Source organism: Ranitomeya imitator, chromosome 2 (genome assembly GCF_032444005.1).
Source record: "Ranitomeya imitator isolate aRanImi1 chromosome 2, aRanImi1.pri, whole genome shotgun sequence".
In the NCBI taxonomy this organism is placed as follows: domain Eukaryota; kingdom Metazoa; phylum Chordata; class Amphibia; order Anura; family Dendrobatidae; genus Ranitomeya; species Ranitomeya imitator.
The window spans coordinates 720716546-720732913 of NC_091283.1; the positions used below are offsets into that span (position 1 = coordinate 720716546).

The following is a 16368-nucleotide window of genomic DNA, read 5'->3' on the forward strand; positions in this document are numbered from 1 at the left end:
GAATCATGTTCTCTGGGGTCTCGGCTACCCCCGGCAGCCGAGACCCCGGAGAAAATCGGCCTCTGGGGGGCGCTATTGACTTTTTCCACAGCGCCGTTAATTAACGGCGCTGTGGTTTAAGTACCCTTAGCGGCCGCCGTTAAAAGGCGTATCGGCGGTCGCTAAGGGGTTAAAGTATCTTACTTGTAATTCAGAAGATACAAAACTCAAGATGCTTAAATCAATGAGAAAAATCATATTTATTAGATAATTTAAGGCGTCAGAAAATCACATGTATTGATTAGATTTTAGGCTTTGTTTTTTTGTGCTACAGTTCTGTTCACTTCTTGCATGCTCCTGATCCTGATCCTGATCCTATGCCAATGCCACCATCTGAAAACATAAGAAAAAGGGATATATCATAATTTAGTTTATCATTTTTCCCCGAGAGACATGCCAAAAAATCATTTCAATGCATTATTCTCTTTTACATAAGTGTATGAATACATTCAAATGCATTCAATAACTTCCCTCCAAAAAATAGATCCTCTTGCTTCATACAGAGATAGTTAGGAGCCATTATAGGCCCAGCTCATTATTACATTAGTGCCTTTTTTGTGTGTTTTTCTACAGTTGCTCATTTTCACCTTATTCTTTTAATTGATTTATTTTTTAAAGTCTATTTTATGTGTTCACCTGTTTTATTTTGGGGTGAAAATTTAAAACATCGAAAACTAGACCATATGAAGTTTCTAATGAAATACTTTAATCTCTTTTAGCTGACTTAACTACCGTAGTTCTCAAAGTTCTGACTCATTAATTCAAGCAGTTTTCCCATAAACAGAATGAAACATGCCCAAGATAAATAATGAATGTGTGATTGTTAGAAATCTGGCTATTAAGACCCCACCAATCCAAAAACAAGAGGTCCCAATGTGAATAGCGGTAAAGAGCATGTGCGACCACTATTCTTATAGTCAGTAAATGGAGCAGTAGTTGCACATGCTCACTGTGTCTCATTAATTAGATCGCAATCAAGCTTGCCATGCTTAAGCCTTTGGTACAGTAGTTATTACCTACAGAGATTTGTGTCACCTCACACACATTCAGCACAATTGTATCCTTATGGTTGTGTCACCCTAAGGCTCATTCACACGTCGGATTTTTCCGTGTATGAGATAAATGGACTGATTATTCTGATCAGACTTTGATAAGAGGTTTTTTTTTTGTACATGGAGGGAAAATAAAAGTTTCTACACCTTTTCTTTTTGACCTTCCATGAAATCAGGTTGCACTCATATCATTTGAGTGACGTACAATTTTTTTCACAGACCCATAGACTTGCATTGCCGACTTTGATCTAACTCTCGGATAAAAATTGAACATGTCTCAGATACTGCCTGCGGACCACATGAAACAATCGGACATGTGAAGAGTCCTATAGAATAACATAGGAACGAGTCGTATTCATGCTTTTCACAGAAAGCTCTCATGCAAGAAATGGGACATGTAAACGAGCCCTAATTGTTTGTATCTGCATGGAATTATCTGTATCACTGTGCCCTGTGCTAAATTGGTCACAAATTAGATACAAATGTGGTATTATTGAGCATTGCTGTAAATCAAGGACTCTTACAGAATTTTTCAGCCTTTATTGCTAAGGCTCTTGTTTGCAATAGGGTAAGTTTATGAATATAATATAATTGAACTTCTTGAAGTAAAGAGTTTTAAAACTATTTACTTTTTTGCTTTTGCAGACATATCATATAAATCCTTTTAATTATGGCTAGATGGAAGAGCCAAAGCTATTGGGAAAGAATGGTTGCCACTTAGGCGACTTTCACACTAGCGTTGTGCACTGCACATCGCAATGTGACGTTGTGGCGCACCGATGCATACTGTGGAAGCGTCGCACAACGGGGGCAGTGGATGCTGTTTCTCAACGCATCCGCTGCCCCATTGTGAGGTGCGGGGGGGGGCAGGGGCGGAGTTCGGGCCACGCATGCACGGTCGGAAAAGACGGTAACGACGCACCAAAAAATGTTACATGCAACGTTTTTTGGTGGCGACGGTCTGCCAAAACACGTCGCAATCGTCGCACGACGGTTGCGACGTGTGGCAAAGCGTCACAGTGCGTCACTAATGTTAGTCAATGGAGAAAAAAAACGCATCCTGCAAGCAATTTTGCAGCATGCGTTTTTTCTCCAAAACGACGCATTGCGACGTGCAGTGCACGACGCTAGTGTGAAAGTAGCCTTACAAGTACCTACTTAGTATCTTACCTGATATGCTGCCACCACAGGAATCCATGCCTTGGCCACATCCAGCACCACCACCTAAAAGAAAGCACAATAAGTTTTAGAAGTGATACAAGCTGTTTTTTAAATAACTGTACTCCTTTTATGCCTAAATATGCTTGTTACAGATTTTGTCTGCTTTTGTATTGAATCTGTCTTCTATGCATGTGCTCTTTCATGGAATATTGATATCAGTGTGGAATCTCCCATTGGTCCACCATCTGTAGTAATAGTCAGATAGCCGTAGTATAAACTGGTTTTTAAAAGGGCCTGGTACTTTCATGTCATAAAACATCGCTGTATGAGAACTGGAAACTAAACAGCTGCTTCCCTCACTGATGATAGCCAAGTAGGTGGGTCTTGTCCAAAAGACTTTACCATAATCAGCGCAGCATTTGGCTATTTCCAACTGTCCCATAGATAAGAAACAGAGTGGAGCATGTGCATCTATGCTCTATTTAGAAAGGATTCCCAGGATCAGGATCAATTGGAGTCTATACAAGTTCAAGGCTTGTGAATTGTCATTGTTTAGTCTGTGCTTAAACATATCTTTCTTATTTGTTCATTTAAGAAAAGCTACATCTATTGAACATCTGACAGTTCACTGTATGGCAGTACATATGGCTCATACAGGCTCTGTGGCATGTATGTGGGGCCTGAAGAATAATTAAGTCACATAATGTGACAATAACTACACGACTTTTATTGTAATGGAATTAATATAATTGCTTAATAGGAATTTAAAAAAGCAATTCTGCATTTTATTCCTGCTTTGTTTAATTATTATACCTGATTTACTGTCACCGCCACATGAACCTTGTCCAATGCCTCCAGCTGCAAAAGAAATGTGACACTGTTAAGTACATTTTTTTGCTAGAAAACAAATTTCTCATTTAAACACATCACAATTTTATTTTGCCATTGTTTTCCTATAAGTTATACTATGCTGTATCCCATGCTATATGCTGTTATATTCATGCTATAACCATTATAGCTATTTGGTATTCCAGATACAAGCAGTATGAATATATAATGGTATCTTATTTTACTATGCTGTTGCTTCTAGTTATTTACATTTCTAAAGATAAAATAATAATAAAGACATCCTCATAAAAAAGGTCAACAGTTGGAAGATAATATTAGATTAAGGTACAACATTTAACATTTACTTAGTTAATAGACATGTTCGGTATAATATTTTCTATGGTTCATTATATGTACTTACATGTGTGTAATCCTCCTTGCTGCTGTCCACCACCACACATGGTTAAGTTCTGCTGGCCAGATGCACCACCGCAGTCTCCACCTGAGCCGCCTTGCTGATATCCGCCACCAGAACCACCTTGCTGATATCCGCCGCCAGAGCCACCTTGCTGACATCCGCCACCGGAGCCACCTTGCTGATATCCTCCACCGGAGCCACCTTGCTGACATCCGCTACTGGAACCACCTTGTTGATATCCACCTCCGGAGCCACCTTGCTGATATCCTCCACCAGAGCCGCCTTGCTGATATCCACCGCCGGAACCACCTTGCTGACATCCACTACCGGAGCCGCCTTGCTGATATCCGCCACCGGAGCCACCTTGCTGACATCCGCTACTGGAACCACCTTGTTGATATCCACCTCCGGAGCCACCTTGCTGATATCCTCCACCAGAGCCGCCTTGCTGATATCCACCGCTGGAACCACCTTGCTGACATCCACTACCGGAGCCGCCTTGCTGATATCCGCCACCGGAGCCACCTTGCTGACATCCACCACCGGAACCACCTTGCTGACATCCGCCACCAGAGCCGCCATGCTGATATCCACCTCCGGAGCCACCTTGCTGATATCCCCCACCACAGTCTCCTCCAGAGCTACCTTGTTGATATCCACCACCTGAGCCACCTTGCTGACAACTACTACCAGATCCACCTTGCTGATATCCTCCACCACAGTCACCTCCAGAACTGCCTTGTTGATAACCTCCTCCTGAACCTCCTTGCTGATACCCACCACCGGAGCCTCCTTGCTGAAATCCACCACCACAATTACCACCAGAACCACCTTTTTGGCTTCCACCACCAGATACACCTTTAACACCAGACATGATAGCTGTACGTAAAACTAAACTAAGCAAATCCTTAGAGCAAGAGTGCAAAATAAGAGCTACATGTCTGCTATGTTGGAAACGACTCCTTTTATATCCCTGAACTAACCTCAATCCTAAATTGTCTTGTTTTTCCATTGGCTGTCATTTTAATTTGATAAGTAGGATGGAGCAATGTGTATAATTTAGAAACCATTTCATATTGTCAATACTGCTGGCTTGAGAGCAGGGTGGTTCCCCTGGGACTTTACAGGCACTGTAAAACTATTGTTTACATGACTCGCCGAAAAATGATATAGCTGCCTGAAATCATATGCTATATATAATATTAAATAGAGGTTCCATTCTGAAATCACGCCATTTAAACACAGTACGGAAATCCACATATACAAATAGACATAAATGTCCTTTAGTTCAGAATCTATATATATATATATATATATATATATATATATATATATATGTAAGATGGCACATGCAAATTTGTTTCTTTTCTTTTCATGTCGGGATATGTTTGCACAGGGAATCAGGTCTGAATTGGAAGGTGGATGATTCTGGGGTTTCACTAATTTCTAACTCTCTCTATTTTTAACAGCCACCTTATATTATTGAGCAGATAGCTATAAAGTGTGTCTGCTAGTGAAAAAATGCAATATTTAATACTTTTTGTCCACAATCCATATCTGGCTCAAAAGCAGCATTTTGGACATAGACTTTGTGATAGTATTGCCTTTGTCAGCTGCGTTTTAAATATTATGAATTTAATATTATGTTAAACCTTTCAAATTTCACTTTGGAGACTTGTCCTAAACTTCCATATTTGGATTTTTGCAGTGATTTCTAGTATTTTCTTAACAATATTAAATTTCTTGTGAAATTTTCATCTCTGGGTTGTAAAAATTATTACCAAAATGAAAGCTGTGTGACCACAGCCTAATAGACAAAACATATAAAATTGAATTATTTTGAGTGAATGAACGATCAACCAAACTCTTTATTATGTTCAATAATTTTTTTTAAATATTCTAGATTCATGCAAAGAGTCAGATACATCGAAACTGGCATTATATGCTTGAGTAAGACACTCCTGATTCCTGAATCTGTAGTGGTGTGCACCTTAGTGTCACATGACAGATACCTCACTCCAATCAGATACTGGAGTGAGATTTCTGGCATTGGGAGCGTCAGAGCTCGTCATGCCCATTTTGTTGGAGCTAGGAAAATCTAGCAAGAAAACACCAAAAGCAGCAGAATTTTGGTGCAAATGAGTTGCGCCAAAATTTTGCGACTTTTCAAGGCTTTTCCATCAGAAGTGTTTTTGTAGAGTTTTCTCTGAAGATTTTTAAGAGCTTTTTGTTCACGTTGAAAAATGCTGCTGACAGATACTAAACAGATCTTTTTACATTTAATTTTATCTCGTCTCCTTTTGGCTCTGTTCACATCTGCATCAATGCTTTCGTTCATCAGAAGTCACAATGCTGTGCCAGATCAGTCATATGGCAGATCCCAATGACACACCTTGCTGGTGATCTGGTCTGTTTCCATAGTTTGCCAAAATATGTGACATGGTTGGTTGACCCAAATGATTAAACACGTATTTATGAAAATTTAATAACATGTATATTAACCCCTTAGTGACAGAGCTAATTTGGTACTTAATGACCGAGCCAATTTTTACAATTCTGACCACTGTCAGTTTATGAGGTTATAACTCTGGAACGCTTTAACGGATCCCGCTGATTCAGAGATAGTTTTTTCGTGACATATTGTACTTCATGGTAGTCATAACATTTCTTCGATATTACTTGCGATTAGTTATGAAAAAAACGGAAATATGGTGAAAATTTTTAAAATTTAGCAATTTTCAAACTTTGTATTTTTATGCCCTTAAATCAGAGGGATATGTCACAAAAATAGCTAATAAATAACATTTCCCACATGTCTACTTTACATCAGAACAATTTTGGAAACCAAGTTTTTTTTTGTTAGGGAGTTATAAGGGTTAAAAGTTGACCAGCAATTTCTCATTTTTACAACACCATTTTTTTAGGTACCACATCACATTTGAAGTCATTTGAGGGGTATATATGATAGAAAATAACCAAGTGTGACACCATTCTAAAAACTGCACCCCTCAAGGTGCTCAAAACCACATTCAAGAAGTTTATTAACCCTTTGCGTGCTTCACAGGAACTGAAAGAATGTGGAAGGAAAAAATGAACATTTAACTTTTTTTGCAAATTGTCTCTTCAGAGAGGAAGAGAACTAGAACTCTAGTGCCACCTATTGGAAGTAGCAATCCTAACAGTCAATGTCGACCCTTTACCGAGCCTTGTCACATGACTTAAGATAATAGGCAAACCAGAATCTCAATTTTCAGACACTGTGTTTTGGGGTACTGCCCCTCGTCAGTGCAAAGTGGAGATCTGGTTTGGCTGATTGAGAGGCGTCTGACCGGGATCCAAGAAGTATCATTTCTCCTTGCAGATAGTGACATGATAAGCATGTCGAGGTGAGGAGACTTAAAGCTGCAGTGCTCCTCTGGGAAATATGCAAATTGTCTCTTCAGAGAGGAAGAAAACTAGAACTCTAGTGCCACCTATTGGAAGTAGCAATCCTGTCGACCCTTTACCGAGCCTTGTCACATGACTTAGGATAATAGCCAAACCAGAATCTCAATTTGCAGACACTGTGATTCCGCAAGGAGAAATGATACTTTTTGGATCCCGGTCAGACACCTCTCAATCAGCCAAACCAGATCTCCACTTTGCACTGACGAGGGGCAGTACCCCGAAACACAGTGTCTGCAAATTGAGATTCTAGTTTGGCTATTATCCTAAGTCGTGTGATAGGGCTCGGTAAAGGGTCGACATTGACTGTTAGGATTGCTACTTCCAATAGGTGGCACTACTAGAGTTCTAGTTCTCTTCCTCTCTGAAGAGACAATTTGCATATTTCCCAGAGGAGCATTGCGGCTTTAAGTCCCCTCACCTCGACATGCTTCTCATTTCACTCTCCGCAAGGAGAAATGATACTTCTTGGATCCCGGTCAGACGCCTCTCAATCAGCCAAACCAGATCTCCACTTTGCACTGACGAGGGGCAGTACCCCGAAACACAGTGTCTGCAAATTGAGATTCTGGTTTAGCTATTATCCCAAGTCATGTGACAGGGCTCGGTAAAGGGTCGACATTGACTGTTAGGATTGCTACTTCCAATAGGTGGCACTAGAGTTCTAGTTCTCTTCCTCTCTGAAGAGACAATTTGCATATTTCCCAGAGGAGCATTGCGGCTTTAAATCTCCTCACCTCGACATGCTTATCATGTCACTCTCCGCAAGGAGAAATGATACTTCTTGGATCCCAACTTTTTTTGCAAGCATTTTACTTCAGAACCATTTTTTTATTTTCACCAGTGTAAAAACAGAAATGTAACCAAAAATTTTGTTGTACAATTTCTCCTGAATACGGCGATACCCCATATGTGGGGGTAAACCACTGTTTGGGCGCACGGTAGAGCTTGGAAGAGAAAGTGCGCCGTTTGACTTTTTCAATGCAGAATTGGCTGGAATTGAGTTTGGATGCCATGTCACGTTTAGAGAGCCCCTGATGTGCCTAAACAGTGGAAACGCTCCACAAGTGACACCATTTTGGAAACTAGACCCATTAAAGAATTTAGATGTGTGGTGAGCACTTTAAACACCCAGATGCTTCACAGAAACTTATAACGTAGAGCTGTGAAAATAAAAAATCGCATTTTTTCTACAAAAATGATATTTTTGCCCCAAAATTTTTATTTTCACCAGGGTAACAGGAGAAATTAGACCACAAAAGTTGTTGTCCAATTTCTCCTGAGTATGTCGATACCCCATATGTGGGGTAAACCACTGTTTGGGCGCACCACAGAGCTTGGAAGAGAAGGAGTGCCGTTTTACTTTTTCAATGTAGAATTGGCTGGAATTGAGATCGGATGCCATGTCGCGTTTGGAGAGCCCCTGATGTGCCTAACCAGTAGAAACCTCCCACAAGTGACACCATTTTGGAAATTAGACCCCTTAAGGAACTTATATAGATGTGTGGTGAGCACTTTAAACCCCCAAGTGCTTCACAGATTTTTATAAAGAAGAGCCGTGAAAATAAAAAATCCTTTTTTTTTTCCTCAAAATTTTTTATTTTCTCAAGTTTAACAGGAGACATTATACCCCAAAATCTGTTGAATAGTTTGTCCTGAGTATGCTGATACCCCATATGTGGGGGAGTACTGTTTGGGCACCCATCGGGGCTCGGAAGGGAAGGAGCGCCGCTTGAAATGCAGACTTTGATGGGATGGTCTGCGGGTGTCATGTTGCTTTTGCAGAGCTCCTGATGTACCTAAACAGTAGAAACCCCCACAAGTGACCCCATTTTGGAAACTAGACCCCCCAAAGAGCTTATCTAGATGTGTGGTGAGCACTATGAACCCCCAACTGCTTCACAGAAGTTTATAATGTAGAGCCATGAAAATAAAAAAAATCATATTTTTTCCACAAAAATGATCTTTCACCCCCAAATTTTTACTTTTACAAGGGTAACAGGAGAAATTGTACCCCAAAATTTATTGTGCAATTTATGCTGAGTAGGCTGATACCCCATATGTGGGGGGACTACTGTTTGGGCGCATGGCAGAGCTCAGAAGGGAAGGAGCGCTGTTTTGGAATGCAGACTTTGATAGAATGGTCTGCGGGCATTATCTTGCGTTTGCGGAGCCCCTGTGTACCTAAACAGTAGAAACCCCCCACAAGTGACCCCATTTTGAAAACTAGACACCCCAAGGAACTTACCTAGATGTGTGGTGATAACTTTGAATGCCCGTGTGCTTCACAGAAGTTTATAATGCAGGGTCGTGAAAATAAAAAATATTTTTTTTCCACAAAAAGATTTTTTAGCCCCCAAGTTTTTTATTTTTACAAGGGTAACAGGAGAAATTGGGCACATGGCAGAGCTCAGAAGGGAGGGAGCACCATTTAACTTTTTGAGAGCAAAATTGGCTGTCGTGTTTGGACACCCCCTGATGTACCTAAACAGTGAAAAAAAAACAATTCTATCTCCAACCCTAACCCCAACACACCCCTAACTAGAGTTGAGCAACTTTTACTTTTTTAGGATCGAGTCGGGTTTCGCGAAACCCGAGACAAAGTCGGGTCGGGTGAAATCGGCCGATTATTGCGAAAAGTCGTGGATCGACTGAAACACGAAACCCAATGCAAGTCAATGGGGAATCAAAGTCGGCACCTACAGTGCCCATTTTTATACCAAAAACATCAATTCTTATTTCTTAAGCTTGTCAATCTTAATTTACTTTATAATAATAGTTAGGCATTGAAAACAGGGGGTCATTTGACTAAAGTTGTGGGGGGTAGAGCTGGCTCAAGATTTTAGTAGTCCCAGGAAACACGGACTACGTCGCAGCGGAGGAGCAGGGAGAAGTAAGTATTTAAACTTTGCAAGTGCTGTGATCCCGAGCAAGCAGGGAGGGCCCACTCATTCGCATTGGCACTGACACAGGGCCCCTCAAAGTACGGCGGTGTGTTTGATGGCGGGGGCTCTTTGTCCCCATGTAAGGTGGTATAGTATGCGGGAAGAGGAACCTGGCTTTCAGCAGGGTCAGATTCTGGCTGTGTAGAATGCAAGGGGAATGTAGTGGTCTGGGTCAATGTACCAGCAGACTCATGTAGTAGTGACTGGCCAATGGGCAAAGAATAAAGTAGGCTAAATGCAGTTAAAAATTGGTAACAGGACTAAACAGGCGGCATAGCTTGGTTAAGTGGCGAAAAACTGTAATGAGTGGCAGACACAGTTAGTAGGCCCAAGTAATAAAGTGGGCCAAATGAAGTTCAAAATTGGTAACAGGAGTAAACAGGCGGCACAGCTTTGTTCAGTGGAGGAGAACAACAAGCAGCGGCAGACAACGTTAGTACGCCCAACCAAACCAGTAGCCCAAATGCAGTGTAATATCTGATATAGCCCGGAAGCCTGAAGATTGAAGCTCAGCTTTATAAAGTGGAGGAGAACACCAAGCAGCGGCAGATAACATTAGTACGCCCAACCAAACCAGTAGCCCAAATGCAGTGTAATATGTGATGTAGGCCGAAAGCCTGAAGATTGAAGCTCAGCTTTGTAAAGTGGAGGAGAACACCAAGCAGCGGCAGACACCGTTAGTACGCCCAACCAAACCAGTTGCCCAAATGCAGTGTAATATCTGATGTAGGTCGAAAGCCTGAAGATTGAAGCTCAGCTTTGTAAAGTGGAGGAGAACACCAAGCAGCCGCAGACACCATTAGTACGCCCAACCAAATCAGTAGCCCAAATGGAGTGTAATATGTGATATAGCCCGAAAGCCTGAAGATTGAAGCTCAGCTTTGTAAAGTGGAGGAGAACACCAAGCAGCGGCAGACAACGTTAGTACGCCCAACCAAACCAGTAGCCCAAATGCAGTGTAATATGTGATGTAGGCCGAAAGCCTGAAGATTGAAGCTCAGCTTTGTAAGGTGGAGGAGAACACCAAGCAGCCGCAGACACCATTAGTACGCCCAACCAAACCAGTAGCCCAAATGCTGTGTAATATGTGATGTAGGCCGAAAGCCTGAAAATTGAAGCTCAGCTTTGTAATGTGGAGGAGAACACCAAGCAACCGCAGACACCATTAGTACGCCCAACCAAACCAGTAGCCCAAATTCAGTGTAATATGTGATGTAGGCCGAAAGCCTGAAGATTGAAGCTCAGCTTTGTAAAGTGAAGGAGAACACCAAGCAGCAGCAGACACCATTAGTACGCCCAACCAAACCAGTAGCCCAAATGCAGTGTAATATGAGATGTAGGCCGAAAGCCTGAAGATTGAAGCTCAGCTTTGTAAAGTGAAGGAGAACACCAAGCAGCAGCAGACACCGTTAGTACACCCAACCAAACCAGTAGCCCAAATGCAGTGTAATATGTGATGTAGGCAGAAAGCCTGAAAATTGAAGCTCAGCTTTGTAAAGTGGAGGAGAACACCAAGCAGCCGCAGACACCATTAGTACGCCCAACCAAACCAGTAGCCCAAATGCAGTGTAATATGTGATGTAGGCCGAAAGCCTGAAGATTGAAGCTCAGCTTTGTAAAGTGGAGGAGAACACCAAGCAGCCGCAGACACCATTAGTACGCCCAACCAAATCAGTAGCCCAAATGGAGTGTAATATGTGATATAGCCCGAAAGCCTGAAGATTGAAGCTCAGCTTTGTAAAGTGGAGGAGAACACCAAGCAGCGGCAGACAACGTTAGTATGCCCAACCAAACCAGTAGCCCAAATGCAGTGTAATATGTGATGCAGGCCGAAATCCTGAAGATTGAAGCTTAGCTTTGTAAGGTGGAGGAGAACACCTAGCAGCCGCAGACACCATTAGTACGCCCAACCAAACCAGTAGCCCAAATGCTGTGTAATATGTGATGTAGGCTGAAAACCTGAAAATTGAAGCTCAGCTTTGTAATGTGGAGGAGAACACCAAGCAGCCGCAGACACCATTAGTACGCCCAACCAAACCAGTAGCCCAAATTCAGTGTAATATGTGATGTAGGCCGAAAGCCTGAAGATTGAAGCTCAGCTTTGTAAAGTGGAGAACACCAAGCAGCGGCAGACACCGTTAGTACACCCAACCAAACCAGTAGCCCATATGCAGTGTAATATGTGATGTAGGCCGAAAGCCTGAAGATTGAAGCTCAGCTTTGTAAAGTGGAGGAGAACACCAAGCAGCCGCAGACACCATTACTACACCCAACAAAACCAGTAGCCCAAATGCAGTGTAATATGTGATGCAGGCCGAAAGCCTGTAGATTGAAGCTCAGCTTTGTAAGGTGGAGGAGAACACCAAGCAGCCGCAGACACCATTAGTACGCCCAACCAAACCAGTAGCCCAAATGCTGTGTAATATGTGATGTAGGCCGAAAGCCTGAAAATTGAAGCTCAGCTTTGTAATGTGGAGGAGAACACCAAGCAGCCGCAGACACCATTAGTACGCCCAACCAAACCAGTATCCCAAATGCAGTGTAATATGTGATGTAGGCCGAAAGCCTGAAGATTGAAGCTTAGCTTTGAAAAGTGGAGGAGAACACCAAGCAGCAGCAGACACCATTAGAACGCCCAACCAAACCAGTAGCCCAAATGCAGTGTAATATGTGATGTAGGCCGAAAGCCTGGAGATTGAAGCTCAGCTTTGTAAAGTGAAGGAGAACACCAAGCAGCGGCAGACACCGTTAGTACACCCAACCAAACCAGTAGCCCATATGCAGTGTAATATGTGATGTAGGCCGAAAGCCTGAAGATTGAAGCTCAGCTTTGTAAAGTGGAGGAGAACATCAAGCAGGGGCAGACAACGTTAGTACGCCCAACCAAACCAGTAGCCCAAATGCAGTGTAATATGTGATGTAGGCCGAATGCCTGAAGATTGAAGCTCAGCTTTGTAAGGTGGAGGAGAACACCAAGCAGCCGCAGACACCATTAGTACGCCCAACCAAACCAGTAGCCCAAATGCTGTGTAATATGTGATGTAGGCCGAAAGCCTGAATATTGAAGCTCAGCTTTGTAATGTGGAGGAGAACACCAAGCAGACGCAGACACCATTAGTACGCCCAAGCAAACCAGTAGCCCAAATGCAGTGTAATATGTGATGTAGGCCGAAAGCCTGAAGATTGAAGCTCAGCTTTGTAAAGTGGAGGAGAACACCAAGCAGCAGACACTAGGGTTGAGCGACCTTTACTTTTATAGGATCGGGTCGGGTTTCACGAAACCCGACCTTTTCAAAAGTCGGGTCGAGTGAAATTGGCCGATCCTATAAAAAAGTCGGGGTCGGAGTCGGCCGAAACTCGAAACCCAATGCAGTGGATTGGGTTTCCAATGGTTCCCAGGGTCTGAAGGAGCGGAAACTCTCCTTCAGGCCCTGGGATCCATATTTAAGTGTAAAATAAAGAATTAAAATAAAAAATATCGCTATACTTATCCTCTGACGCGCCCTGGTACTAACCGGGAACCTTCCTTCCTTCGAATCAGCGCTTCCAGGACCTTGCGGTGACGTCGCGTTGACGTCGCGGCTTGTGATTGGTCGCGCGGCCGCCCATGTGACCGCTCGCGCGATCAATCACAAGCCGCGACGTCACCGCGACGTCACGCAAGGTCCTGAAAGCGCTGATTCTTAGGAAGGAAGGCTGCCGGAAAGAAGCAGGGCGCGTCCAAGGGTGAGTATATACCTAATAGGAATATACTCACCCTCGGACACGCCCTGCTTCTTTCCGGCAGCCTTCCTTCTTAAGAATCAGCGCTTGAACGACCTTGCGTGACGTCGCGGTGACGTCGCGGCTTGTGATTGGTCGCGCGAGCGGTCACATGGGCGGCCGCGCGACCAATCACAAGCCGCGACGTCACCGCGACGTCACCGCAAGGTCCTGGAAGCGCTGATTCGAAGGAAGGAAGGTTCCCGGTTAGTACCAGGGCGCGTCAGAGGGTAAGTATAGCGATATTTTTTATTTTAATTCTTTATTTTACATTAAATATGGATTCCGATACCGATTTCCGATATTGCAAACATATCGGAAATCAGGATCGGAATTCAGATACCACATTCAGAAGATCGCCGACTTCATGGCCGACCCCACACAGGGGTCGGGTCGGGTTTCATGAAACCCGACTTTGCCAAAAGTCGGCGACTTCTGAAAGTGGCCGACCCGTTTCGCTCAACCCTAGCAGACACCATTAGTACGCCCAATCAAACCAGTAGCCCAAATACAGTGTAATATGTGATGTAGGCCGAAAGCCTGAAGATTGAAGCTCAGCTTTGTAAAGTGGAGGAGAACACCAAGCAGCGGCAGACACCGCTAGTAGGCCCAACCAAACAAGTAGGCCAAATGCAGTTTAATATTTGATATAGGCTGAAAGCCTGTAAATTTAAGATCACCTTTATTCTGTGGAGAACTCCAAGCTGCGGCACACACCATTTGTAGGCCCAACCATAGAAGTAGGCCTCCAGAAGTAGGAGGACAAGTGTAATTAGTGGTTTTGACACACTGAATAGGCCTAAAATATAATATATGTTCACAATTGCTAAGAGGACTACAGAGGCGGCATTGCTGGGTTCAGCGGTGGAGGACAACTGTTGTGAGAGTCTGACACAGTTACTAGGACAAAATAAGTAAGTAGGCTAAATGCTGTTCTACATTGGTCAGAGGAGTACACAGGCAGCATAGCTTGGTTCAGCGTAGGAGGACAGCTGTAATAAGTGGCTCAGACAGACAGAGTAGGCCAAACATAAAAAAGTAGGCTAATGTCTGTTCAAAATTAGTTTGAGTAGTACACAGGCGGCATAGGTTTGTAAAGCGGAGGACAGTTGTAATGTGTGGCACAGACAGACAGACATACAGACAGAGGCCTAAAATTAAAAAAGGTGCCTTCATGCAGTTCAAAACTGCTACCAGGACTTACCCGGTGGCCTAGCTCGTTTCAGGGGGGGAGAGTTGTAATGTGTGGCGCAGACAGACATACAGACAGACAGAGGCCTAAAATAAAAAAGGTGGCAAAATGCAGTTCAAAACTGCTAGCAGGACTAACCAGGCGGCCTAACTTGTTTCAGGGGGGAGAGTTGTAATGTGTGGCGCAGACAGACAGACAGAGGCCAAAAATAAAAAAAGGTGGCAAAATGCAGTTCATAACTGCTACCAGGACTAACCAGGCGGCCTAGCTCGTTTCAGGGGGGGAGAGTTGTAATGTGTGGCGCAGACAGACATACAGACAGACAGAGGCCTAAAATAAAAAAGGTGGCAAAATGCAGTTCAAAACTGCTAGCAGGACTAACCAGGCGGCCTAATTTGTTTCAGGGGGGAGAGTTGAAATGTGTGGCGCAGACAGACAGACAGAGAGACAGAGGCCGAAAATAAAAAAAAGGTGGAAAAATGCAGTTCATAACTGCTAGCAGGACTAACCAGGCGGCCTAGCTTGTTTCAGGGGGGGAGAGTTGTAATGTGTGGCGCAGACAGACAGAGAGAGGCCTAAAACAAAAAAAAGGTGGCAAAATGCAGTTCAAAACTGCTAGCAGGACTAACCAGGCGGTCTAGCTTGTTTCAGGGGGGGGAGAGTTGTAATGTGTGGCGCGGACAGACAGACAGACAAAAGCCTAAAATAAAAAAGGTGGCAAAATGCAGTTGCAGAACTGCTAGCAGGAATAACCAGGCGGCCTAACTTTTTTCAGGGGGGAGATGTTATGACCTGGTGGTCAGGAAAATAATGGACCTGGTGGTTAAGAGCACACGGAATGACCTGATAGTTACTGATAATAAGGACGAGCTCTGGGATGTGGGAACTCTGCTGACCGCAATCCCTAAAACTATCAAACACACTAGAAATAGCCGTGGATTGCGCCTAACGCTCCCTATGCAACTCGGCACAGCCTAAGAAACTAGCTAGCCCTGAAGATAGAAAAATAAAGCCTACCTTGCCTCAGAGTAATTCCCCAAAGAAAAAGGCAGCCCCCACATATAATGACTGTGAGTAAAGATGAAAATACAAACACAGAGATGAAATAGATTTAGCAAAGTGAGGACCGACTTACTGAACAGACCGAGGATAGGAAAGGTTACTTTGCGGTCAGCAAAAAAACCTACAAAAAGACCACGCAGAGGGCACAAAAAGACCCTCCGCACCGACTCACGGTGCGGAGGTGCTCCCTCTGCGTCCCAGAGCTTCCAGCAAGCAAGACAAAAAATTAAATAGCAAGCTGGACAGTAAAATAGCAAACCGAAGAAATACAAGCTGGAACTTAGCTTCTGATGGGAAGACAGGTCACAAGAACGATCCAGGAGTGAACTAGACCAATACTGGAACATTGACAGGTGGCATGGAGCAAAGATCTAAGTGGAGTTAAATTGAGCAGCAGCTAACGAATTAACCTCGTCACCTGTGAAACTCAGAAACACCCACCAGAGGAAGTCCATGGACAGAACC

General features: G+C 43.5%; 1 protein-coding gene across 1 annotated transcript; it reads right to left on the bottom strand.

Annotated features, from left to right (window-relative positions):
- Nucleotides 1-220: 220 nt before the first annotated feature.
- LOC138667722 (uncharacterized) lies at nt 221-4431 on the bottom strand. The gene is made up of 4 exons (XM_069755826.1): nt 3502-4431; nt 3066-3110; nt 2262-2315; nt 221-372 (listed from the first exon to the last, which is right to left on the bottom strand). The coding sequence occupies exons 1-4, from the start codon at nt 4370-4372 to the stop codon at nt 320-322; spliced, it is 1023 nt and encodes a 340-aa protein (XP_069611927.1). The 5' UTR covers nt 4373-4431; the 3' UTR covers nt 221-319.
- Nucleotides 4432-16368: the final 11937 nt, after the last annotated feature.

Coding starts and splice junctions, on each gene's coding strand:
- LOC138667722 (XM_069755826.1), bottom strand. CDS start 4,372: ATGTCTGGTGTTAAAGGTGTATCTGGTGGTGGAAGCCAAAAAGGTGGT. Junction 2,316..3,065: donor TGGCGGTGACAGTAAATCAG/GTATAATAATTA, acceptor GCTTTCTTTTAG/GTGGTGGTGCTGGATGTGGC. Junction 373..2,261: donor CTGTGGTGGCAGCATATCAG/GTAAGATACTAA, acceptor TTATGTTTTCAG/ATGGTGGCATTGGCATAGGA.